Source organism: Trichomycterus rosablanca, chromosome 1, assembly GCF_030014385.1.
Source record: "Trichomycterus rosablanca isolate fTriRos1 chromosome 1, fTriRos1.hap1, whole genome shotgun sequence".
NCBI lineage: Eukaryota > Metazoa > Chordata > Actinopteri > Siluriformes > Trichomycteridae > Trichomycterus > Trichomycterus rosablanca.
The window spans coordinates 51,049,210-51,074,247 of record NC_085988.1 but is presented as its reverse complement, the minus strand read 5'-3'; the positions used below and the strand labels follow the sequence as shown (position 1 = coordinate 51,074,247).

Below are 25,038 nucleotides of genomic sequence, written 5' to 3'. Positions count from 1 at the left end.
GGCTTATGATCGACATTAGTAAAGCCGATACCGATCAGTTAAAAAATGCCTTGATCGGCCCCGATTCCGATTTTTGAGATCGGATCGGGACATCCCTAATTTTTAATACCATTTGTTTTTATGAGATGCCAAGCGAATGGTCAGGTGTTTAAATACTCTTGGGCTTATAGTGTATTTTGGTTATTTAATCAGGATTGGATAGAATGTATTTATATTAAAAACTAAGAAAACAGAACAGCTATTGCAATGTGCGCAGATATAACACAGGCGTGAGTGCACTATGTACAGTAGGCAGTGCTTTGGGTTGAATTAAGGGCTTCTTGTTTAGATTTATTACTGAAATTCATTCATTCACTGGCAAACAAAACTCTGAATTTAAGTGCACCGTAGACTGTGCTGCAGGAGCAACATGCATAGACAGGGTTTGCCCAAAACACAGTCGTTCTTTGTGTAATTTTGCACAAAAACAGAGCAGTATGTCCAGCATTAACATAAGACATTGTGTGCTAGCAATCTTTATTTTAGCATGAACAACATGCCACAGTTTACTGCTTAAAGTTAGTGTTAAATAAATAATGGATTTATAAATAAGAATTAATGATTTATGTTGGCTGCTCCCGGCGCCAAAGTGGCTCATTCATTCACATATCTGATTCATCTGTAGTTTACATCGACTGCCCTTTCTGATGTAACCCTCCTATTCTCAACCAGCCAACAGAGACTGCAATTGCAGCAGCAATGAGGAATCTCTTCGTTCCTCCCACCCTCAGACATAGCCAATCATGACTGGGTAGATGCCTGGCCAAAAGATAGCATGCTTAGATTCGAACAAGAGCTTAAGATCTCAGTAGTGGTGGGCTAGCCCGTTTTACCACTGTGCAACAGAGTGCCCGTGTATAGTGTTTTTCTGTTAAATTTGCAGAGCAAAACTACCAGTAAAACACCCTTACACTGATCAGCCATAACATTAAAACCACCTCCTTGTTTCTACACTCAGTGTCCATTTTATCAGCTCCACTTACCATATAGAAGCACATTGTATTTCTACAATTACTGACTGTAGTCCATCTGTTTCTCTACATACCTTTTTAACCTGCTTTCTACAATGGTCAGAACCACCACAAAGCAGGTATTATTTAGGTGGTGGATCTCAGCACTGCAGTGACAATGACATGGCGGTGGTGTGTTAGTGTGTGTTGTGCTGGTATGAGTGTATCAGACACAGCAGCGCTGCTGGAGTTTTTAAATACAGTGTCCACTAACTGTCCACTCTATTAGACACTCCTACCTAGTTGGTCCACCTTGTAGATGTAAAGTCAGAGACGATCGCTAATTTTTGCTGCTGTTTGAGTTGGTCATCTTCTAGACCTTCATCAGTGGTCACAGGACACTGCCTGCGGGGCGCTGTTGGGTGGATATTTTTGGTTGGTGGACTATTCTTAGTCCAGCAGTGACAGTGAGGTGTTAAAAAACTCCATCAGCATTGCTGTGTCTTATCCACTCATACCAGCACAACACACACTAACACACCACCACCATGTCAGTGTCACTGCAGTGCTGAGTATGATCCACCACCCAAATGAGTCCTGACCATTGAAGAACAGCATGACAGGGGGCTAACAAAGCATGCAGAGAAACAGATGGACTACAGTCAGTAATTGTAGAACTACAAAGTGCTTCTATAAGGTAAGTAGAGCTTATACAGTGGACAGTAAGTGTAGAAACAAGGAGGTGGTTTCAATGTTATGGCTGATCGTTTATATCAAGGGTTCAATAGTAACATGAATAACTTTATATAAATAATATACTTTATATAAAGCATGCACATTCCCTCCAATTTCAAATTAGCTGCTGAAGCTCATATGTTTAGAAACAGTGCATCAAGGGGTTAAAGACCACACCTTTGATAAGAGCCGAGTCCCTCACAGCCTCCGCCGCCAGCACAGACTTTCCTGATCCAGCCATGCCGAACACAGTGACCCAGCCAGGAGTTTTCTGCAGCTGGTACAGGTTCTCCCGGAGCTGGTTAAGCAAAGCAGGACGATTCACAAACACCATGGGCCTCTGAGGAACTCCACCCACACTCAGGATGTCCTGCACTGAAACCAGAGGACAGACAAAGTAAGACTTTTTACTTAACTACACTACCGACAGACCAAATAGTCACACATACAGAATGGAAGCCAAAAGGAATTTTTGGGCTGAGAGCACACAGGCAAGTAGACCTCCCAGTTAGTTCAAAATGCAGCAGCTCGAGTGCTAACTAGAACTAGAAAGTTTGATCATATCGGTCCTGTTCTATCATCTCTTCACTGGCCGCATTGATTACAAAATACTTTTACTAACCTATAAAGCGCTACATGGTCTGGCTCCACAGTATCTGAGTGAACTTATTAATCACTACAACCCAGCACGTCCACTTCGCTCACAAGATGCAGGGTTACTTATAGTTCCTAGAATTAAAAAGATCACGGCTGGTGGAAGAGCATTTTCTTACAAAGCTCCACAACTTTGGAATAATCTTCCTGCCTCTGTTCGGGATTCGGACACAGTCTCAATGTTTAAGTCTAGACTGAAAACATATTTATTTTCTCAGGCTTTTGATTAGTATAGACAAAGGTGCAGAGCTTGGGGGTTCTTGGTCATAGAAACTTGTGGTGATCAGGGATGTTGGGTTGCTGTTGTTCTGCCTCTCTTGTCCGATCACTCAGGTTTGGGTAGGAGAGGTGGGCGCTGATGTCGTATGAAAGCCTTCATGACCTTGTTACCTGCTCGCTCTCCCTTTTAGTTATGCTGTAATAATTAGGGCTGCCGGAGTCTAAAACACTCTGTAAAACTGTTTTACTCAACTAGCATTGTACATTAATAACTACATTCTCTGTTGTTTTACCCCGAGGGCATTCTGATGGAAACCTGTTTACCCGCCGAGGTTAAGGATTGAAGTCGAGACTGCCGTGACAACGATGCTGCTCCTGCCGGATGTGACGGGTCTGGAGTAATTGCACCAAGAATGACAAGAACTCACTACAGACTTTATTGAAGACTAGACCGAATAACAACTCAATTATTATTATTTATTTATTTATTTATTTACTGCCAGTTATAACTTTTAGTTCATTTAATTCTGTGTTTGTATAATTTGTGTAAATCCTATTTATTTAAAGTATCCTCTAGACCACCCAAGAAGGAAGGTTTCTTCCTGTAATTTTCAGGGAGTTTTTCCTTGCCACAGTCGCCCTCGGCTTGCTCAACAGGGGTTTTTGTATCTGTTGGTCCTGGATTTTGTAAAGTTGCTTTGAGACAATGTCTATTGTAAAAAGAGCTATATAAATAAAGTTGACTTGACTTGACCTCTCAATAGCTAGCTATTCCCCCACTGTGTATACACCTGACCAGCCTCAGCGGTAGTGGGTTAGCGTGTTTTACCACTGCGCCCTCCAAATATGTACATGTATCATATGCATTTACTGATGTGCTTTTATAGCAGTTATAGCTTAATTATAATTTTTTTTAGCACTTCTTCCTAATAGAAATGTGCTCATTTTGGCCTGTAGGCCACTGGTTAAATAGGTCCACTCTATCTCATTTAATAGCCACTGTGGGAATAATCAATCAAAAATAATCAATAATCAATCAATTAAGCATTAGATTTCGGGGCTTGTTACACTTTACATTTAAAGAAATGTTAATGTTCAAACATCAACCTATTATATCAGCCATAACATTAAAACCACCTCCTTGCTTCTACATGTAAAAAAGTATGTAGAGAAACAGATGAACTACAGTCAGTAATTGTAGAATTACAAGGTGCTTCTATATGGTAAATGGAGCTGATAAAATGAGTGTAGAAACAAGGAGGTGGTTTTAATGTTATGGCTGATCAGTATATATATATATATATATATATATATATATATATATATATATATATATATATATGTAGAAACAAGGAGGTGGTTTTAATGTTATGGCTGATCACTATATATATATATATATATATATATATATATATATATATATACATACAACACCTGGCAAAAATTATGGAATCACCACTCTTGGAAGATGTTCTTTCAATTGTTTAATTTTGTAGAAAAAAAATAAATCACAGACATGCCACAAAACTATCATTTCTCAAACTGTCAACCCTCTGGCATTAAGAAACAATAAAAAAAGAAACAAATATAATAGTTGTGGTCAGTCACAATTGCTTTTTTTTAGATCAAGTAGAGGAAAAAAATATGGAATCACTCAAATCTGAGGAAAAAATTATGGAATCATTAGAAAACACTGCACCATTATTACTTTGTTGCACCACCTCTGGCTTTTATAATGGTTTAAACTCTCTGAGGCATGGAGTTAACTAATGACAAACAGTATTCTTCATCAATCTGCCTTCAACTGTCTCTTGCTGTTGCCAGATCAGCTTTGCAGGTTGGAACCTTGTCATTGACCATTTTCTTCAATTTCCACCAGAGATTTTCAAATGGATTGAGATCCGGACTATTTGCAGGCCATGCCATTGACATTATATGTTTTCTTGAAGGAAAGTTTTCACGTCCTTTGCCCTATGGCAAGATGCATTATCATCTTGAAAAATGAAGTCATCATCACCAAACATCCTTTCAACTGATGGAATAAGAAAAGCGTCCAAAATTTCAATGTGGACTTTGGCATTTATTGAAGACCATCTCCCCTGTGCCTTTACCCGACATGCAGGCCCATATCATCAACAACTGTGGAAATTAACATGTTTTCTTTAGGCAGTTATCTTCATAAATTTCATTGGACAGACACCAAACAAAAGTTCCAGCATCATCACCTTGCCCAATGCAGATTCGCGATTCATCACTGAAGATCACTTTTATCCAGTCACCCACAGTCCACGATTGCTTTTCTTTAGCCTACTTTAACCTTGTTCTTTTCTTTTTAGGTGTTAATGGTGGCTTTTGTTTGGCTTTTCTGTATGTAAATCCCATTTCTTTTAGGTGATTTCTTACAGTTCAGTCACAGACATTGACTCCACTTTCCGGCCACTTGTTTCTCATTTGTTTTGTTGTGCATTTTCTGTTTTCAAGACATATTGCTTTAAGTTTTCTATCTTGATGCTTTGATGTCTTACTTGGTCTACCAGTATGCTTCCCTTTTACAACCTTCCCATTTTGTTTGTACTTGGTCCAGATTTTAAACACAGCTTACTGGGAACAACCAACATCTTTTGCGACATTCCACAATGATTTATCTTCTTGAAGGAGTTTTATAATCCTCTCATTTGTTTCAACTGACATATCTTGTGTTGGAACCATGATTCATGACAATCTGCTTTGTGCAACAGCTCTCCGAGGTGTAAGCACTCTTTTTAAACTGAAGAATAATTAGCAAATCTAATCTGCTGCAGATGTTTTGTTTTTAAACTGCAAATTACAGAGTGATTCCATAATTTTTTTCTCAGATTTGAGTGATTCCATATTTTTTTCCTCTACTTGATCTAAAAAAAAGCAATTGTGACTGACCACAACTATTATATTTGTTTCTTTTTTTTATTGTTTCTTAATGCCAGAAGGTTGACATTTTGAAAAATGATAGTTTTGTGGCATGTCTGTGATTTATTTTTTTTCTACAAAATTAAACAATTGACAGAACATCTTCCAAGAGTGGTGATTCCATAATTTTTGCCAGGGGTTGTATATATATATATATATATATATATATATATATATATATATATATATATATATATATATATGATCCAGTAAAAAATATGGCTGTGATGAATAAAAACAATGCTTTATAATTCACCTGAGGGAGAGATCCCATTGGAGTAACCCTTTTCCCCCTCAGGGCTGAGCTGGGGCAGGTCACTCTGAAGCAGACTGGCCAGGTCTTCATAGCTCTCCCGGATAAGAGCGTTGTAGAAAGAGATGTAGGCTCTGTTGTCTTTGCTTAGAAGAAGCTCCAACAGTGCTGCTGCCTGCTCTTTCTTGTTCGGCTAGACATAAAAAAGAGAAAATGTATAAAAGGAACCTTCCAGTACATTCATTCATTAAGCAAGGAATGGAGAATGATTAATGATGGGAATTTACATCAACATCGCTAACAGGGTATCAACAGGGTATCAACCCATTGGTATTGTGGTTGTAGCGGGTCCGGTTCTCCAGGGAATACCCTGCTAGATCTTAACAATGGTAGGCTAGCGCAATAGACTGTTACATCATACAAGTGCCCCACGCTGCAAATAATAAAACATTTACAGAATTTAGCTGATGCTTTTAGCAAGAAGGTACTGGGTTTGATCCCCAGATGGGGCGGTCCGGGTTCTTTCTGTGTGAAGTTCTGTTTGTTCTCCCCATGTCTGTGTGGGTTTACTCCAGGAGCTCTGGTTTCCTCCCACAGTCCAATGACATGCGAGTGAGGTGAATTGAAGATACTAAATTGTCTATGACTGTGTTCGACATAACCTTGTCTGAACTGATGAACCTTGTGTAATGAGTGACTACCGTTCCTGTCATGAATGTAACCAAAGTGTAAAACATGACGTTAAAATCCTTTTAGCATCCATAAAAAACACACAGGGTGTCACTGATTTCAAGAATAGTTACATAAAAAGGTTCTCAGAACTATTTAATAGAAGCAAACCCTAACAAGGTAGATATTTCTTGGGGTTCACTTCCACTAGCATTAACACTACCAAAGGAGTGTATACTTGGACAGTGCAAAATGCAAACTAGGACAGAGTAAAGTGAAGTGGCCATAATAAATCTGAGGAACACAATCTATTCAATGTTTAAGTCAATAATAAATGTATAAAAAAACTGTTGATCAGATTTTAACAGTGATTTTTAAAATACTGCTTACAAATTTTACAGGTCTTACAGTAGTGAGAATATAAAAACCCCATTTCCAGAAAAGTTAGGATGTTTTCTAAAATGCAATAAAAAATAACAGCAGCCTAACACACTAGCACATCACTGCAGCGTGTTCAAACTTGTGAGAATCTCACTGACCTGGCAGGGTGCCCACACAACCATAGTTGGCCATGTTTAATTAGAGGAAGGTTAGACAGGGTCTTTAGTATGAGATATTCAGGACTGGTCTGGTGTCTGCATGAGTTGGGGGGAGTGGCAAGGTACCAAGAGTGGCTCTAATAACATGATTCGTATAACCAAGTCACACCGAGTTCCACGACAGGTATGCATGCTGCAGAACTCCATCCAAGGTGTTTGTTTGTTTATTAGGATTTTAACATAATGCTTTACACACTTTGGTTACATTCAGGACAGAAACGGTAGTTACTCATTAGACAAGATTCAACAGTTCACAAGTTTTAACATCAAACACAGTCATGGACAATTTAGTATCCCAATTCACATCACTTGCATGTTTTTGGGACATGGGAGGAAACCGGAGCTCCCGGAGGAAACCCACACAGCCACAGGGAGAACATGCAAACTCCACCTCGGACCGCCTCACCTGGGAATCAAACCCAGGACCTTCTTGCTGTGAGGCGACAGTGCTACCCATTGAGCCACATCCAAGGTGGGAAGAAAGCTGGTGCTTATACAGTATGTTGTCATAGCAATGTGTCATCCCAGACAAGATAAGGAACCCTAATACGAGCCAGCGATGGCAGAATATGAGCAATACCACCACACCATCCACTGGCACAGCTCGTGCCAGGGCAGGTGGATTTGTTACAGTAGCAAGTCCTGAAGAAACAGCTCCCGATGTTCAGTTTTTAGAGTTCTGTTTTTAGTGCACTGTGAAAACCCAACACTGGCAGGTGATAAGAAGCTGTTGCAGACTGGATATCTGTCAGAGGGGGCGTGTGGTGATCCAGTCCTTGATCAAATTAGGGGGATGTGCAACTAGGAATCGGAAATGACTCGACTGCGAGATAAATGGGGAAGATTAAAAAAAAACAAGCAGATACTGTAAGTATATACCTTCTCTAAGCTGTAATGTTAAAGAAAATGAATCATTAGGTGTAATCAATTTAAATCAACATTTAAGCTGCAGTGTGGTATAATATAAAATGGTATATAAAATATAAAGTGTTTTTTGTTTAAAATTCACATTAAAATGACACAATCATAGTCAAGCTGCAATGTATAAAGTCAGGGGTAAATTCATTTGCTAGAGTTTTCGATAGAAAGTACTTTTCAACACATATTGCATGAAAAAAGATAAATAAATGAATAAATAAATAAGATTTAGATTAAAAGATTTTGAAAAATTTAGTAAAGCTATTCATGGTTAAATATGGTTAATATGGTTAGGACTGCTACTTTCACTTCTATTTACCCCTCCCATGTGTAATGACTGCGAGGTGATTTCAGCAGGTTTTGTAATGTCATTGGTCTTACACATACAATAACAACAGGCTGGGGTTTTTCTGCTACTGTATACAACTCATTATGCAGCTCAGATAAGTCACAAGTAACTTCAAGGTTACAGCTCAAGTCCGAACACCTAGACTTACCACTCACTACTATTTATAGGGATGAATCACACTTTATCACCTGACAGTTTAAACTCATGTTAAATAAATACCATGGAATCACAACACTTGACTTTCACTGTACCAAATGTAAAGTTCTGTGGCAGAAAAAAATATAATAAAGCTGTTTTGGAGGTTTGGGCTAGGCACTTTACTTCTAAGGTAGGTGTTGAGCCTACCTGTTAGGGCCTTTTACACCCTCAGCAAGGGTCTAAGATATTATAAAAAGTGTTTGACATTAAACTTGTGAACTGATAAACCTTGTGTAACCAGTGGCTACCTGTCATGTCATGAATGTAACCAAAGTGTGTAAACACATGAAGTTACAAATAAAAATACATATAATACTAATCTAAGCAAATAAATCATTTATTTTTGTGTTAGAATATAAGTTTAGTTAAAGAAACCCCTTAGTCGCCCACTGTTGGGCTGTGAGGTGGTCCAGCTATAGATTTTCAGCAATAAGAATTTAATGAAATACAAATTTCAAGTGACAGTAAAATTGACAAATCATTATCGTCCCTCTAATTGACCTCTAGCTTTATGACAAGTTTTGCCCACTGTGCCAGCTGCAATAATATCTGTCCCAGAGCCTCACAGGTGTGACTGTCATGTTTTGAACCCTGGCCCAAAACAAAACTTGTGAGGTAATCATTCCATTTCTAAGGCTGAACATTCATCTTAGTTTTTATTTCTTTATATTCTTAATGGAACAACACACAGATATAAATTTTGTATTTCTTTTCTTTGAATTTTGGTGTCATGATTTAAGTTCATTTAATTGAACAACAATGGTCAGTATATACATAGTTGTGATTTGTTTAATATAAAAAACTGTCAAGAAGGTAAGAAGAAGAAGAAAACCCAAATTGGGTTTCTTTCTTGCATTTCTTGCAGCTACTAAACTTAGTTGCAAAACCAATGGTCTTTTGGTGACGGTTGGATTACATGTGACCATCCAGACCTATTTTCTTATGACAGTTGGGTTTTCTTGTTAACCTTGATGAACAGACCACCATGGTTTGCAATGACAATATACACCGATCAGCCATAACATTAAAACCACCTCCTTGTTTCTACACTCACTATAATTTTTTTATATTTTATCAGCTCCACTTACCATATAGGAGCACTTTGTAGTTCTACAATTACTGACTGTAGTCCATCTGTTTCTCTACATGCTTTGTTAGTCTCACTTCATGCTGTTCTTCAATGGTCAGGACTCTCCCAGGACCACCACAGAGTAGGTATTATTTAGGTGGTGGATCATTCTCAGCACTGCAGTGACACAGACATGGTGGTGGTGTGTTAGTGTGTGTTGTGCTGGTGTGAGTGGATAAGGCACAGCAGCGCTGCTAAAGTTTTTAAACACCTCAATGTCACTGCTGGACTGAGAATAGTCCACCAACAAAAAATATATCCAGCCAACAGCGCCCCGAGGGCAGCATCCTGTGATCACTGATGTAGGTCTAGAAGATGACCAACTCAAACAGCAGCAATAGATGAGCGATCGTCTCTCACTTTACATCTACAAGGTGGACCAACTAGGTAGGAGTGTCTAATAGAGTGGACAGTGAGTGGACACAGTATTTAAAAACTCCAGAAGCGCTGCTGTGTCTGATCCACTCATACCAGCACAACACACACTAACACACCACCACCATGTCAGTGTCACTGCAGTGCTGAGAATGATTCATCACCTAAATAATACCTACTCTGTGGTGGCCCTGTAGGGAGGGGTCCTGAAGAACAGGGTGAAAGCAGGTTAAAAAAAAGTATGTAGAGAAACAGATGGACTACAGTCAGTAATTGTAGAATTTCAAAATGGTTTTATATGGTAAGTGGAGCTGATAAAATGTGTGTAGAAACATGGAGGTGGTTTTATATATCCAAGTCTACCAGCCAAGTCTACCCCCAGGGTAATTTCAGATCATAGAAAAATACTGCAATAGCATGAAAGCAGAGGACTGACCTTTCGGTGTACTCTCTCTTCCTCATCTACACTTAGGATCTCATCACTGATCATGTGGTCCATGAGGTCGGAGGCCTCGATGTCCTGCTCCAGTCTGGCTCTAGAGCGCAGCAAACGGCTACGAGCCCTCTCCTCCATCTCCACGTGCTCACACACACACACCTACAAACACAACACTGGTAAGATGATAGGGGCATTCATCATTTTAGCCCATAAAGTATTAAATAAGTCCATACTTATGTAAAATTATTATCTGACACCTAAAAACCTATTTACAAGTTACTTTGTCTTGAGATCAGAAGTTTGCATAAACTTGTCATGTCACTTAAAATAAAATAAAAAAAATCTATTTTTTCTGTGACTGAACGGCTACATGAACAACGATTGTTGTTCATACAGGGTGGGAAGCCGGATAGGGACCTTGCGACTGATGCAATTATGACCTCTGCTGGCTGGTTGATGGCGCCTGCTCAAAGTCGAGGGATAATGTGGACAGGGTGTGGCTCTCCATACACAAAGCTGATCCGCATATGAACTCGCCTCGTGCAGGTAAAAAGATGCAGTCAGCGGCCGCTCAGGTGGCGCAGCGGTAAAAACACATGCTGGAACCAGAGCTGGAATCTCAAATACATCGTATCAAATCTCCGCTCTGCCTGCCAGCTAAGCTGAGTGGCCACATGAACAACGATTGGCCTGTTGTTCAGATATGGGCGGGACTAAGCCGGATGGGGTCTCTCTCTCATGACTGGTGCAATTACGACCTCTGCTAGCTGATTGATGGCGCCTGCACAGAGATGAGAAAAGAGTGCTCTCAGTGTGTGTCTCTCCGTACACAACGCTGAGCTGCACTGCACTCATCAAAGTGTAGGTAATAAAATGCATACGGCATGCTGCCCACGTGTTGGAGGGGGCGTGGGTTAGCTTCATTCTCCTCAATCAGAGCAGGGATCGACATTGGTGGAGAGTAAGCATGATGCAATCGGGCAATAGGACGTGCTAAAAAAGGGGAGAAAATGCATAAAACAAAAATAATTTTAAAAAGATGCAGTCGGCTACTGCACGTGTCAGTCTCGCTCACCTCAATCAGAAGTGAAGATCAGCATCAGTAGAGAGGAAGTGTAATGCAATCGGGTAATTGGATACAACTAGATTGGGAAAAAATGCAAAAAAAAAAAAAAAAAAACCATGGTGGTGGTTGTATTATGCTCTAGAGCTGTTTTGCTGCCAGTAAAAGTAGTGCATTGTAGAAAGTGGGCTAAATAATAAGTAAGGAGTTTTTGGAATATTAGCAAGACCCAAGAGATGTCAAAACTAAAAAGCACTGGCATCAGGACCAAAAAGGCCTCAATCATTTTGGAATGAAAGAAGCTTGGCAGAACCTTTAAATTGGGCATCCAGACAAGAACCCAATGAAAGAACTCATCTTGACAGTTGTGCAAAGAATGGAAAACCTGTTAAACAAACATCTCAGCAGTGCGGCAGCAAATCAGGCTTTAACTGGTGAGTGGCAAGAGGAAAGTCACCGGTAAGTAAACTTCATGTAAAGGATTAAAGTTCTTGGGCAGAACAGCAAGAACTATGTCTGTTGAAAAACAGGCACATCACTCACATTACCCGACTAATACCATCTCATCCTATGAAACATGGTGGTGGCAGCATCCTGCTATGACAGTGATTTTCAGTGGCAGGGTAAAAGAAGACTGGTAAGAGTTAAAGGATGGATGAATGCAGCCAAATGCAAAATACAGAAACACCCTTAAGGAAAACTCAGTCCAGGGAGATAGTTCACCTTTTAAAATCACAATGACTTAAAGCATACAGCAAATAATAACATTTTAGAGGCCTTTAGAAGCCCAGACTTAAACACCACTGAACATTTGTGGAGAGAGACCTGAACACAGCAGTCCACAGACGCCCACTTGAAGGTGCCTGAGAAGCTCTGCCATAAATAATGGGATAAACTGCCCAAATCCAGATGTGCAAAGCTTGTAAAATGTTACCAATAGACGTGCAGCTGTAACTGCTGTTTAAGGGGCTTCTACTAAGTATTGAATAGAGGGTCTGACAACGTTTGTGAATAAGAGATTTCAGAAATGAACTGCAAAAAGAACAGTTGCAGAAATCACTAACAAGTGACATACATGCTTGCTACCAGTGTGTGTCTTTAACTGTAATTTATTACCAAAAATATACCATAAAGTACCATAAATGCCAAGTTAAAGGGACACAATGTCAACCGGAAAGATGATTAAGCAATCTAAATTATTTGTATGACAATCGTCAGCTGAAATGTCATAAACGAAAGCTTTATTAGTAATCATTTAAGGTTTTGGCAGTTTGGAATATGTTTTATTTATACACTTCACTACCGCATATAATAATTGATTGATCATATTCAAACTAGGAAACTGGAGTTTAAAATAAGATCGCCTCAAGTTCAGTTCACTGATAAGTCACTGACATGTTGATCACACTGTGTGAACATACTAAAAATATATTTACTCACCAGTATCTGAGTTCCTACAACATGTAGATCATCCAGAAAATCGCGTTCTCTATTACAGCTGTGTTATAATCTGGATCACTAAATCCGGTTTGCTGTAAAATGATCAATTACACTCTTCACACACTCTTTCCTCCTTTTCAACAAAAACAACTTCCCCGGTACATGCCAGCCAATAGAAAGGCGCGGTGTAATCACGTGATGGAGTGAGCTCATTCCTAGTAACCAGGCAGGTTGGAGGGTGAGAAGCGTCTTCGCTTGTAATTCATACATGTCGTGTCATGCAAAGACTCTACAGCTCTGCTCAATTCCACTTTCTTACATATGACATTTTCTGCCAGTTTTCAGCCATAGCATTAAACCACCTCCTTGTTTCTACACTCACTGTCCATTTTATCAGCTCCACTTACCATATAGAAGCACTTTATAGCTCTACAATTACTGACTGTAATCCACCTGTTTTTCTGCATGCTTTGTTAGCCCCCTTTCATGCTGTTTTTCAATGGTCAGTACCCCCACAGGACCACCACAAAAAAGGTATTATTTAGGTGGTGGATCATTCTCAGCACTGCAGTGACAATGACATGGTGGTGGTGTGTTAGTGTGTGTTTTGCTGGTATAAGTGGATCAGACACAGCAACGCTGCTGGAGTTTTTAAATACTGTGTCTACTAACTGTCCACTCTATTAGACACTCCTGCCTAGTTGGTCCACCTTGTAGGTGTAAAGTCAGAGACGATCACTCATCTATTGCTTCTGTTTGAGTTGGTCATCTTCTAGACCTTCATCAGTGGTCAAAGGACGCTGCCCACTGGGCGCTGTTGGCTGGATGTTTTTGGTTGGTGGACTATTCTCAGTCCAGCAGTGACAGTGATGTGTTTAGACACTCCATCAGCATTGCTGTGTCTTATCCACTCATACCAGCACAACACACACAAATACACCACCACCATGTCAGTGTCACTGCAGTGCTGAGAATGATCCACCCCCCAAAAATACCTGCTCTGTGGTGGTCCGGGTGGTCCGGGTGGTCCGGTTTTCTCCCACAGTCCAAAGACATGCAAGTGAGGTGAATTGGAAACACTAAATTGTCCAAGACTGTGTTTGATATAAACTTGTGAACTGATGAACCTCTGTCATGAATGTAACCAAAGTGTAAAAACATGACGTTAAAATCCTAATAAACAAACAAACAAACAAACAAAACAAACACAGAATTCAGTCATTCTGACAGAGTGAGCTAATAAAGGAAAATCCTTTCACCCAAGGTGGGAGCACACCCAGCACACACTGGGCCATAGTGCCACCATGTGGATGCACTGCTGTAACAGTGCTGCTAACGGTAATTTGCCCCTTTCTGGTTTTCTGAGTTATTGCATGCGTTGCCATTAAATATTTCAGATCATTAAAAAAGCTATCATTTATTATTTCATTTAATTATGGGTCAAAGGTATTTACAAGTAACACCTATTTCACACTGACTGTACTTGTATAAATAATTGCAGCAGTGTTGTTGGAATTTTTAAACACCATAATGTCAATGCTGGGAAGAGATGTGACCAGAAAGTGCTCATTGATAAAAGACTAGAGAAAGATTAACACCTTTTGAGCATGAAAAAAGAAAATAGCTCTAGTATTTCAACTGTACACCATTTACAATTCTTCAATTGCAGGCTCTTTTGATCATCTTAACTTTTGAAAAATAAAATTAGGAATAATTTAGTTTTAATTATGTCAAGATAATGCTAGAGCAAAGACTTAATGATGGCTACAATTGAGCTTATATAGAATTTTAATATTTCATATTTATTTGCGAAGTGGCATAGCAAAATGTCATTATGTGTTGGTAATGACGTGTTGCGGTAATGACAATTTTTACTTTTTTTAAGAAAAAAACTAGATAGGCCATGGATTTGCTAAAGCTAGTCAACAGCTAGTACAACATGCACTTTAAATACATATAAATAATGTGTAAATTTCTTTTTTTTTTTTTGGTAAAGTACTGCCATACTGATGTAAATGGTAATGATGCTGAATAAATATACTCTATGATCAGGAGGAATACATGATTAAATTATTCACATTTCCAGACACTAAAATGTTAATCTTCTCTCATGGCTGGCATGTGCTTCCTTGCAAGTCTTTGTTTCCATTGTTACAACATAAACAAGTGTTACCTTCAAATGATTCCCTACAGAAACCATACACTGCTGCGGTAATGACTATAATGCTGGGGACAGTAATATATTGCTCAAAAATATGCATAGGTTGTACAAATATGAAAAGAAAAATTACATTTTGTTTCTTTTTAAGTTATTATAAAACTCATATTGTGATTTTTATAATGAATTGATCACTTTTAGCATTTTATTAGAGCAGAGAAGTTTTAAAGTCTGGGTTGGGGACAAGGCCAAAGTAGCAAAAAATTGATGTTTAAATAATCATAAAAAATGAAAATCATAATTATTTTGGTATGTAATTTTTTTAGTGATGCAATGAATGATCTTTTTAATACCTAAAATATTTGTTTTGTAATAAAGTATTTTTAACACAAATTTATAACTTAGGGACGTAAAAGTTTCCCCCAATTGAAGAATCACCCTTACATCAACACCAATCAGCGCTAACAGGGTGTGTGTTCATACTAAAGAGTCAAGTGAGTGTACTACAAAGCCACACAGATGGGCATTTGTCAGTAATTGTATACCCACAAAGTTCATCTGTATGCTCACTGTAGCTGATAAAATAAGCTATTAATTTATGTACCAGACATCAGAGAGCTCATACTATACAAAGTGCTTGGTCGCGACACTGAAAATATCGTGGGCTGCGTCCCAAACTGTGTCTTAGTCAACTAAATAGTATATGTAAAATTAATACTTTAGCAATAAGGTTGTAACATGACGTTTGGTACTCAGCATGCGGTTTGGGACGAAGCCCAAACGTGGCGTATCTCTTTCATGAAGGTGGCACGAGCTCACATGTAGAACCAATAAGAGAGCAGTTAGTCGCACACAGTAAGAATGGACCAATCAGATTGCGAGTCGTGTAGAAGCGCATCTTGCAGTGTCATACACAGCGAAACCGCGATCAGCTGTTCTGTCAGAGACTCAACTTCAGCGCCGCTGAGGAGTGTTAGGTAAGTCTTTAATGTTATGAACGACCTGTTCAGACCTTTATAAAAGTAGATTTTCAGTTTTATTATAGTGTGTTTAAAGTGTTAGAACGTTTATTTCAGTGTTAAAGTTGTTGTAGAGCTGCTGGGAGAATGTTAGATAGCTGCTGGGAGAAATCGCTAGACAGGCAGCTCTCCTGTTAGTACCACTAGTGACTCCAGACACAGAATTACATGATAGATTTTTTTTATTTACAGTACTGATCCATAAATATGATGCGTGTTTACACACATTTCTATTTAAATACTTAAATAGAATACTTAAATACTGTCTGGTAATGTATTGAGATGGGACGTTCAGTTTCAGTGGCGATAAGCCCTGATCACTGTCAAAAAATATCACGGTTTTATGGTATCAAGGTATCGAGTGACCTTTAGAAAGCAGATGATGTGACTGAAAGTAAATGTTGATGTTATTTTTTTTCAATGTTTAAAAGTGACAAGTAGATACTAATTGTGCAACATACATGATATCATTTGTCATTATTGAATTCATGTGTTTCAGCCACATCCATTGCTAACAGGTGTAATGAATCAATTATGTAAAGGAAATTATATGCTTACAACTATATGCAACAACAGCTTAGGAAAAGCTTTTAACAGTTTCAGTATTACTGTGCTCCTCCAAAGCAAGATCTGTAAAAAAAACTCCAGTGACCTGAACAGAGCCCCGACCTCAGCTCAACTGAATGGAATTGGAATGAACTGGAACATCCACTGAGGCTCTTTTGACCGAATAGGCACTGGTAGAATGGGAACTGAATTCTCACAGACATACTTCAAAGTCTTGTAAGAAGACTTTTCAGAAAAGTGGCTGTTGTTATAACTGAAATGATCACACCTATTTTAATACCATTTAAAAAAATGAAATGTCCAATAAGCTCATGGCCTGGTGTCCAAATAATTTTGGCCATATAGTGCGTTTAAACTGTGTCAGTGTAAACCACCTAAGAACGCTTTTTATTTTTTAATTACATTGGGGGCGGCACAGTGGCTCAGCACTGTCGCCTCACAGCAAGAAGGTCCTGGGTTTGATCCCCAGGTGGGGCGGTCCTGGTCCTTTCTGTGTGGAGTTTGTATGTTCTCCCCGTGTCTGCATGGGTTTCCTCCCACAGTCCAAAGACATGTAGGTGAGATGAATTGGAGATACTAAATTGTCCATGACTATGTTTGACATTAAACTTGTGAACTGATGAATCTTGTGTAACCAGTAACTACCTGTCCTGTCATGAATGTACCCAAAGTGTGTAAAACATGACGTTAAAATCCTAATAAATAAATACATTGGTATTATTCCTGGACAGTTCTTCAGGAAGTCAATTCTGTCACGTCTAATGCAGTACATAGCAAAATGTCTTTGTACATTTACAAGCCAGTGACAGGTGAAACAAACATTGCTTTGGCAGCTATAATTGTTCTTTAATTGATTGATTTTAAACAGGTGGCGCTACAAAATATGTGTTTATATTGTTGATCTTAATTAGGACTGATTATATAAAGATGGCTTAGTTTTATGAATTTAATTTTAAATTAAACTAAATCTTCTCTCACAGCTGATCTGTTCTATAAAAATTATAATATGGCTGTCCTATGTATTCTAAATTAATAAATGTATTATGAGCAGGAGTTATAAAAATACTGGGACAGAAGTGTTACCTTAAATGGAAGCTATAATGTAAACACACACACACACACACACACACACACACACACACACACACACACACAGCACAGAGAGAGCCGCACACTAGCAGCATTGTACACACACATACCTGCCACCAGGTGAGGCACGGTGGGTGACCACGTCACATACATACACTCTTTAATCACTTTTTAATCTTATTACTATTAGATATAGTATTATTACTGCCACGGTTACTAATATATATAAATGTATATTTTTATTTTTGTTACTACTATGTTTTCTTTAAATATATCTGTAACTATTTTTATACCTTGTATTATTATTGTTGTTGTAATCTTTTTATTCTGTTTTCTAAACTAAGCTTGGCAATACGAATGTCCATATTTGTCATGCCAATAAGGCTACCTTTGAATTTAAATCTGAGAGGGAGAGAGCTCTGCTCCACTTTATTTAAGCAATAGAACACAAGAGGGAGTGTGTTATCGCGAATAACATCACGGCTGTGATTCTGTCACCGGCACGAGCCAAAGGCGATAACACACGACCTCAAGTGTTCTACTGCTTAAATACAACAGTTTTTACAAAATAAAGAAAGAAAATAAATCAAAGAAACCCTGAATTTCATAATAAATATGTTTTAATATTGACAATACCTTCCGCCAAAAAGTAGTTCCACAACGAATATAAAGTTTAACACTACAAAGCAGACATTCCCAAGTTGCAAAAACTCATTTCAGGGAGGTAAGAACAACAAGAAGAAAAAGGCAAGAACCTCCGAAGGGAAAAAAGAAATAAAAAACCTCTCGCACACACCAAAGGATAGGTGATAACAGAACTTTTAGGAGCTGTTAACTGGGCTATTAAGCTAACTGTTCGCGTTACAAACACATTAATGTTCCCTACATAGTGCACTAGATTGTGTATCAGATTACGCATTCATGTTCACTACATAGTGCACTAGACAGTATATTAGACAATTGATTTATGTTCCCTACACAGTGCGCTAGATTGTATATCAGATAACACATTCATGTTCACTACATAGTGCACTAGACAATATATTAGACAATTGATTTATGTTCCCTACACAGTGCGCTAGATTGTATATCAGATAACGGATTTAAAACGAGATCGGGAAAAAAGTCTGTGTCACCTGCGTGCGCGTTTGTGTGCATCAAGCTTGTCGTTACTGGCAACGCATCAGCGGAGTAATACAGTTGTGGTGTGAAAAGGCCGTGCTGTTATCACGAATATCAGCACGGTTAGAACGCTTCTCAACCAATCAGATTGTAAGGTCGGAACTAACTATTGTATAATATTATATAATCTTATTTAGCATTTTAGTAGGTACACCTATCAGGTACATAGTTTCCCTGACAACGATACAAAAACAAGAATGCAAGAACACAAATCTGGAATGCTATATATGCATACATAAAGGCCAATATTTGGCCAGGAACAAAGGACAAACAGAGATACACATACCTCCGTTTTATTGTTTTATACTTACTGTAAAGTGATGCTAATTCTGTCAGTCTTTTTTAACCTATAAACGACAAACAAATCACGTCATATTAAAATATAAAGCACATCATTGTTTCATATCAACTGGTCAGATGTTTTATTGCTTAAAAACAGGTTACCAGTTAACATGGAAGTGATGTAGAACAGTAAGATAAACATAAACACTGTGAACTGAACCAATTCAACATTCAAAAGATAGATTTTACACAAAGTCAGTAGCAAAGAGTTCATTACAAGCACAAACATGGTAATTATAATGAATTTGGATGCAGTCACTATATTGAAGCTCGTGCAGATAACATTAGTGTAGTTATTATATATAATGATAAGCAGAGTTTTAGCTTCATACTGAAACATGATTCAAAATAAAGGTAAATTAAGTCAATTTATAAAAAGTTTTCCTGTACACAGAGCTATCCCACTTTCACTGTACTTACTGTAGCTCCGCTCTAAATAAGATTCAAGCACCAGCTGTTGTTAATTAACTTAAAAGGCCTTTTTAACCGACAGCATTCATCAAACAACAGTTTCTTTGTTGGTTATTGGTTAACTATTGACATGACTAACAGTGTATACTCGTAGTGACTAACACTACAACTACACCCTTCAGCAACAAAAGCATGCATCAGAGTAAAGTGTGAACTCCTAACTTACAATATTTCCTTCCTGTTTACAGGCCCAAGCACAGCCATGGCTACCACCCAGTCAGTCGTAACAGTAGCTGTGTGTGTCCTGATGATTACTGAGCTCATCCTGGCCCAGAAGGATTACTATGAAATTCTGGGGGTGCCGAAAGACGCATCTGAGCGCCAGATCAAGAAGGCCTTCCACAAACTGGCCATGAAGTATCATCCAGACAAGAATAAAAGCCCAGATGCTGAGGCAACATTCAGGGAGATTGCTGAAGGTGAGTTTGTGCTTATATAAAACATGCTGTTACTTCAGAAGTATTACAAACCCAGTGTTTACTGCACAGTAACATGTTTGCATTATATTCATTGTTTTTCTTTTAATTAATTTAAAACAGCCAAATGCATCTACTTTAGCAGGTTTCCCCTCACCAAGTAAAGTAGAGCTTTATTTGTTTTATTATTTTAAATTTATTTTTGATTTTATAAAATGACTCTTGCTCATACAAGGCTGTTCGGTTCTGGCAACCGAAAAGTGCCACAAAGGCTGGTGGGTTCCAGAAAAAGATAAACAGTGCCTGCATCTGAGTGGCCAGAAAACCAGACCGGATTGAACCCGGCATCTATGTTTAAAGAAAAAGCAATTTTTCCAACTGAAGGCAAATCTGTGAGGAAGAACATTATAGAAAATAGAAACCCTTTCACCTGGGGCAATTAAATGTTGAACGAGACGCAGGCAACTGTCAGATAAGAGGATCTGACACATCAGTCTTCTGTGCCTCCATGCCCCATCTGCTGGCCATAAATAGTAAGACAGAAAAAGATGACTCTTTAATTGTGACCAGCTGCCAATCTCCACATCTGGGGCGTTACACTTACAGACAGACTATTTGAGAAGTTATTACTTTCCCCTAACTGCTACTCACTTTTTAAAAGAAATAGGCTGTGTCCGAAATCGCATACTTAAACAGTACATACTAGATTAGAGGCAGTGCACACTGCTCGGCCGGCAAAGCAGTACACTCTTTCAGTATGCAAGTGTGCAGTATGCACGCAACCTACGTACATCTGCCATCTTACCAACATCACGTGATGCATGATGTCTCATCGCCACAGTTTTCGCGCACTGTTCAGTATGGAAGTTTGCGATTTCGGACACAGCTATAGTGTTGAAAGCTTTGCTACAATTACAAACACCATTTCCAAAAAAATTTAGGACATTGCTAATTGTACATTCTAAATGTGTTTATATTTACAAAGTACAAAGAAGTTGATCAGTAAAAACACTGGACATCTTTGTTTTCTACTTTTGTCAGTTAATTTTACAAACTGTCCCAACTTTTCTGAAAATAGGGTTTGTACTTTTTTAAGTTTATTAAACACAAGGTGCCTTTTATCAAAAAGCAAGTCTGAATATTGTACACTAATAGCTTCCCTTGTTCTCTTTTATCATTCAGCATATGAAACGTTGTCTGACGGCAAGAGGAGAGAGGAATATGATGAGATGAGGAGTAGCCCCTTCTCTAGAGAGCACACGAGAAGCAGTGGTGATCAGTTCCACCAGCCATTCAGCTTTAACTTTGAGGACATATTTAAAGACTTCGATATGTTCGGACAGCCCACACACTCCCAGCACAAAAGGCATTTTGAGAGCCACTTTCAGTCCCACAAGGAGACACACAGAAGCAACAGACATTTCCACAGTTCTTTTGGTGGTGGTGGTGGCATGTTTGATGATATGTTTTCAGACTTTTTCTCATTTAACGGACACTCGGGTGACAAGTTCCAGCACGCGGGACAACAACAGAACTGCAGGACTGTTACACAGCGTAGAGGAAACATGGTGACCACATACACAGAATGCTCCTGATCCCAAGTTTACTGATGACTAAAGACAGTCATTAAGAGGTTTAGTTTGGCAAAGTTAAAGAAATAGTTTGACTGAAAGAAGAATTTCAGTTTCAAAGTTTTTAGCAATCACCAATTTATAATACCAACAATACAGCTAGTATATTGATTTTTTTTTTCTATTTTGTTTATGCATTTTCTCCCAATTTAGCATTGTCAATTTGTCTTCCGCTGCTGGGGGATCCCTGATTGCAGTCGAGGTGGGTATATTGCTGCTCACGCCTCCTCCGACCCGTGTGCAGCCCTTAGCGAAACCCTTTTCACCTATGCACTCTGCACAGGCGCCTCTTTATCTGCCAATCAGGGTCCTTACATAGCGTTTGAAGACGCCACGCACATAGTCCGGTCATCCCGCCCTAGCAGAACCATGTCTGCCGCATACACTGCCAGTTATGCCCACTAGATGGTATATTGATTTTTATAAAAAACAAAAACGATATTCAGTCTGGGTCTGTCACAAGTATTATTATTTTTTGGCCAGCAGCTAGCTGTCATACAAAGTATTATTATTCTGCAATCAAGTACATTAAGCATAAATTGTTAAACTATTGAGTGTAAATTGTACTATTTTAGTATCCCAACAATAATAAAAATAATAATTGTTTATACTATAAATAATAAAGCTTCTTTGTAAAAAAAAAAAAAAAGAAGAATAAGCACAAAATAAAAAAGCTACTAAACTATATGGCCAAAAGTACATGGATACTTGATCTCTCGTCTTGTTAAGAGTATTAAAATATATCAAAACACTTCTGACATGCTTTGTAGGATTGATTACACAGATTAAATTTTTTTACAAATCCATTATAATCATTACAAAATCCTGACTAGCTAGAACTGTGGTAAGACAAAATAGTAATATTAGTGACAGGCCTACTCTAATCTCAAACTCAAATTCATGCTGCGTTCAAGCGCTGTCATAACTGAATAATACGGTTTTTTTCCAACTCGGAAATTGCACTCCAACAGCTAACCTTCTTTTACTGCAAATGTGGTACTTCAGTTCATTTTTCTTAATAACTGCATTGATATTGATATTCTGATCATGTGGAAACGTTGTTTACTCTAGAATCAACTAAATGTAATGCAGCACTTCGTTCAGTCTGATGAGGACATAGCTATAAGCTATAACCAGCACATGAACATAGAAGGACAAAAGTTTTGCAACATAACAAAGAACAAATAGAATAATATATTGCAGATTCCAGTAATTTCCTTTTCCATGATTTACAGCTAATTACCAGGACTAAGTGAAGCCAAATTTGCTAGTAAACCATGTTTAGCATAATTCAACAAAATCAAACTATTTCTCTAACAAAATCAAACTTTGTGTACAGCAATCTTCCTGAAATACAGTGCCTGTATCTGCCTTTTATGTACGCACAGGGGAGAACTGAACAGTCCTTGCGTTTTGGGAGCACAGTGGGCAATAAGTGACTTATTTATGGGCAAAACAGCAGTGGGCAAAAGAAGAACAATTGAACCTGTTTTCCTTCAGCATCAGGCCATTGCTCACCATTGCTCATTGCTCTATACCAGTCTTCGCTGTGTTTCACTTCCTGAGCTGAAGCCCTAGCCTTCTGAGCCAATAGTGCCCATTGATATCCACAATATATTTACAATGCAATACAAATACAATAAGGTTGTCACATGTGCAACGATGTACTTTTTTCAGCTGTTGGTTGAATCCCTTTTGTTGAGATTATTAATACATGATTTAATAACCTCTTCTGTTTTGTAGGCTTTACCTACCAGCAATTTACATATGGTTTTCTGGCAAGGGCTCAATATGTTACCAAAGAACTTATTTTATCTGAACTCTGATGGTCTGGGTGGCAGCAGGCTGAAAGGTCAGTCCAGGCTTCTGTATTTCCACTTAGATTCCCAGATGATTTTGAGTGGGTGCCTCATATCAACATGAGTCGGGTCCTGGCCATCTCGGTTGAAACCATGCCTGTGTTGTACTGTGGGTTTCTCCCACCTTCCAAAAATGGATTTGCTGCCTGAACATGTATGTAAGTGTATATGCTGGTTTTTGATGTCATGAATTGGTTTGGTTGCCTGGGGTTGTCCAGGGTTTATTCCAGTGTATCTGAGAGACACTGGACCCACCCAAAGTTACAGCAGTTAGTAAAACATTTTCATCACTTATTCTGTTTTAGAATTTCTGTTTAAATTGTTTTCCATAGCATGATGGCCAGTAAACTGAGGATTTTGTTTTTGACTTTCTTAAGGCAAGTGTTGTTTTTTTCTCTCCAAATAAATACCTTTAAGTATAGTTTTCATTACAAGTTGCACAGGATTGCCATCATGTCTTCTCTTCTTACTGATACCTCATGTCATATCCTCAATGGCATACAAAATAATGTGCAATAATCTGTGTAATAAGCACTTTCATGTTCTTAATTTATCTATGCGAGCTGTTTACTTTACAGAATGCACCTAAATATTAAATGATTTATTGCAAATGCTCTCTAGAATTTGTGGATTTATTTTGGGTAGATTCTGGATTCTTATTTTGTGTCCACAAATGTGCTGTATAAAATATGTTGTTATATTGTAATGAAAATGAAGCACAATCCTACAGTTCTAACCAAAATGACAGCATCTTGTAATCAGTGTCCACTTATGAGGGCTAGAAGAAGCTTAACAGACATCAAGCTTGACAATAGAAAATAACTTTCGTCACTAACTGTAGTGTACACCTACAAAAAGTGCTAACATGGTATGTGTTTCTAATAAAGAGGCCAGTAAGTTTAAACAGTTTTTAAAACAGCAACACTCACACCAGGACAACATACACTGCAAAGTTATTACCGTAGAGCAACAGATACATAAACAGCATCTACAGTATACAGTTGAGGTAGCTCAAAAAATGACAGGCAGCACAATGGCTCAGTAGGCAGCACTGTCACCTCACAGCGACAGTTTCTTGGTTTGATTCCCAGTTGGAGTGGCCCAGGTTCTTTCTGTGTGGAGTTTGCATGTCTGTGTGGGTTTCCTCTGAGAGCTATGGTTTCCTCCCACAGTCCAAAGACATGCAAGTTAGGTTAACTGGAGATACAAAATTGCTGTGACTGTGTTTGATCTTGAACTGATGAATCTTGTGTAATGAGTAACTACCTGTCCTGTCATGAAAGTAAGCAAAGTGTAAAACATCATGATAAAATCTGAATAAATAAACAA

At 38.4% G+C, this 25,038-nt stretch overlaps 2 protein-coding genes across 2 annotated transcripts in view; one reads left to right on the top strand and one right to left on the bottom strand.

Annotated features, from left to right (window-relative positions):
* apaf1 (apoptotic peptidase activating factor 1) overlaps positions 1–13,045 on the bottom strand; it is a 90,327-nt gene extending 77,282 nt beyond the window's left edge. Inside the window, exons 1-4 of the mRNA XM_062994165.1 lie at positions 12,976–13,045; positions 10,470–10,631; positions 5,800–5,989; positions 1,902–2,099 (exon numbers count right to left, since the gene is read on the bottom strand). Coding sequence (XP_062850235.1) covers positions 1,902–2,099; positions 5,800–5,989; positions 10,470–10,607 — 526 coding nt within the window. The 5' untranslated portion in view covers positions 10,608–10,631; positions 12,976–13,045. The remainder of the gene's footprint in view (positions 1–1,901; positions 2,100–5,799; positions 5,990–10,469; positions 10,632–12,975) is intronic.
* Positions 13,046–16,065: 3,020 nt separating this feature from the next.
* On the top strand, positions 16,066–24,320 carry dnajb9b (DnaJ heat shock protein family (Hsp40) member B9b). The gene is made up of 3 exons (XM_063004054.1): positions 16,066–16,110; positions 19,992–20,222; positions 21,402–24,320. The coding sequence occupies exons 2-3, from the start codon at positions 20,006–20,008 to the stop codon at positions 21,812–21,814; spliced, it is 630 nt and encodes a 209-aa protein (XP_062860124.1). The 5' UTR covers positions 16,066–16,110; positions 19,992–20,005; the 3' UTR covers positions 21,815–24,320.
* Positions 24,321–25,038: the final 718 nt, after the last annotated feature.

Coding starts and splice junctions, on each gene's coding strand:
- dnajb9b (XM_063004054.1), top strand. CDS start 20,006: ATGGCTACCACCCAGTCAGTCGTAACAGTAGCTGTGTGTGTCCTGATG. Junction 20,223..21,401: donor ATTCAGGGAGATTGCTGAAG/GTGAGTTTGTGC, acceptor TTTATCATTCAG/CATATGAAACGTTGTCTGAC.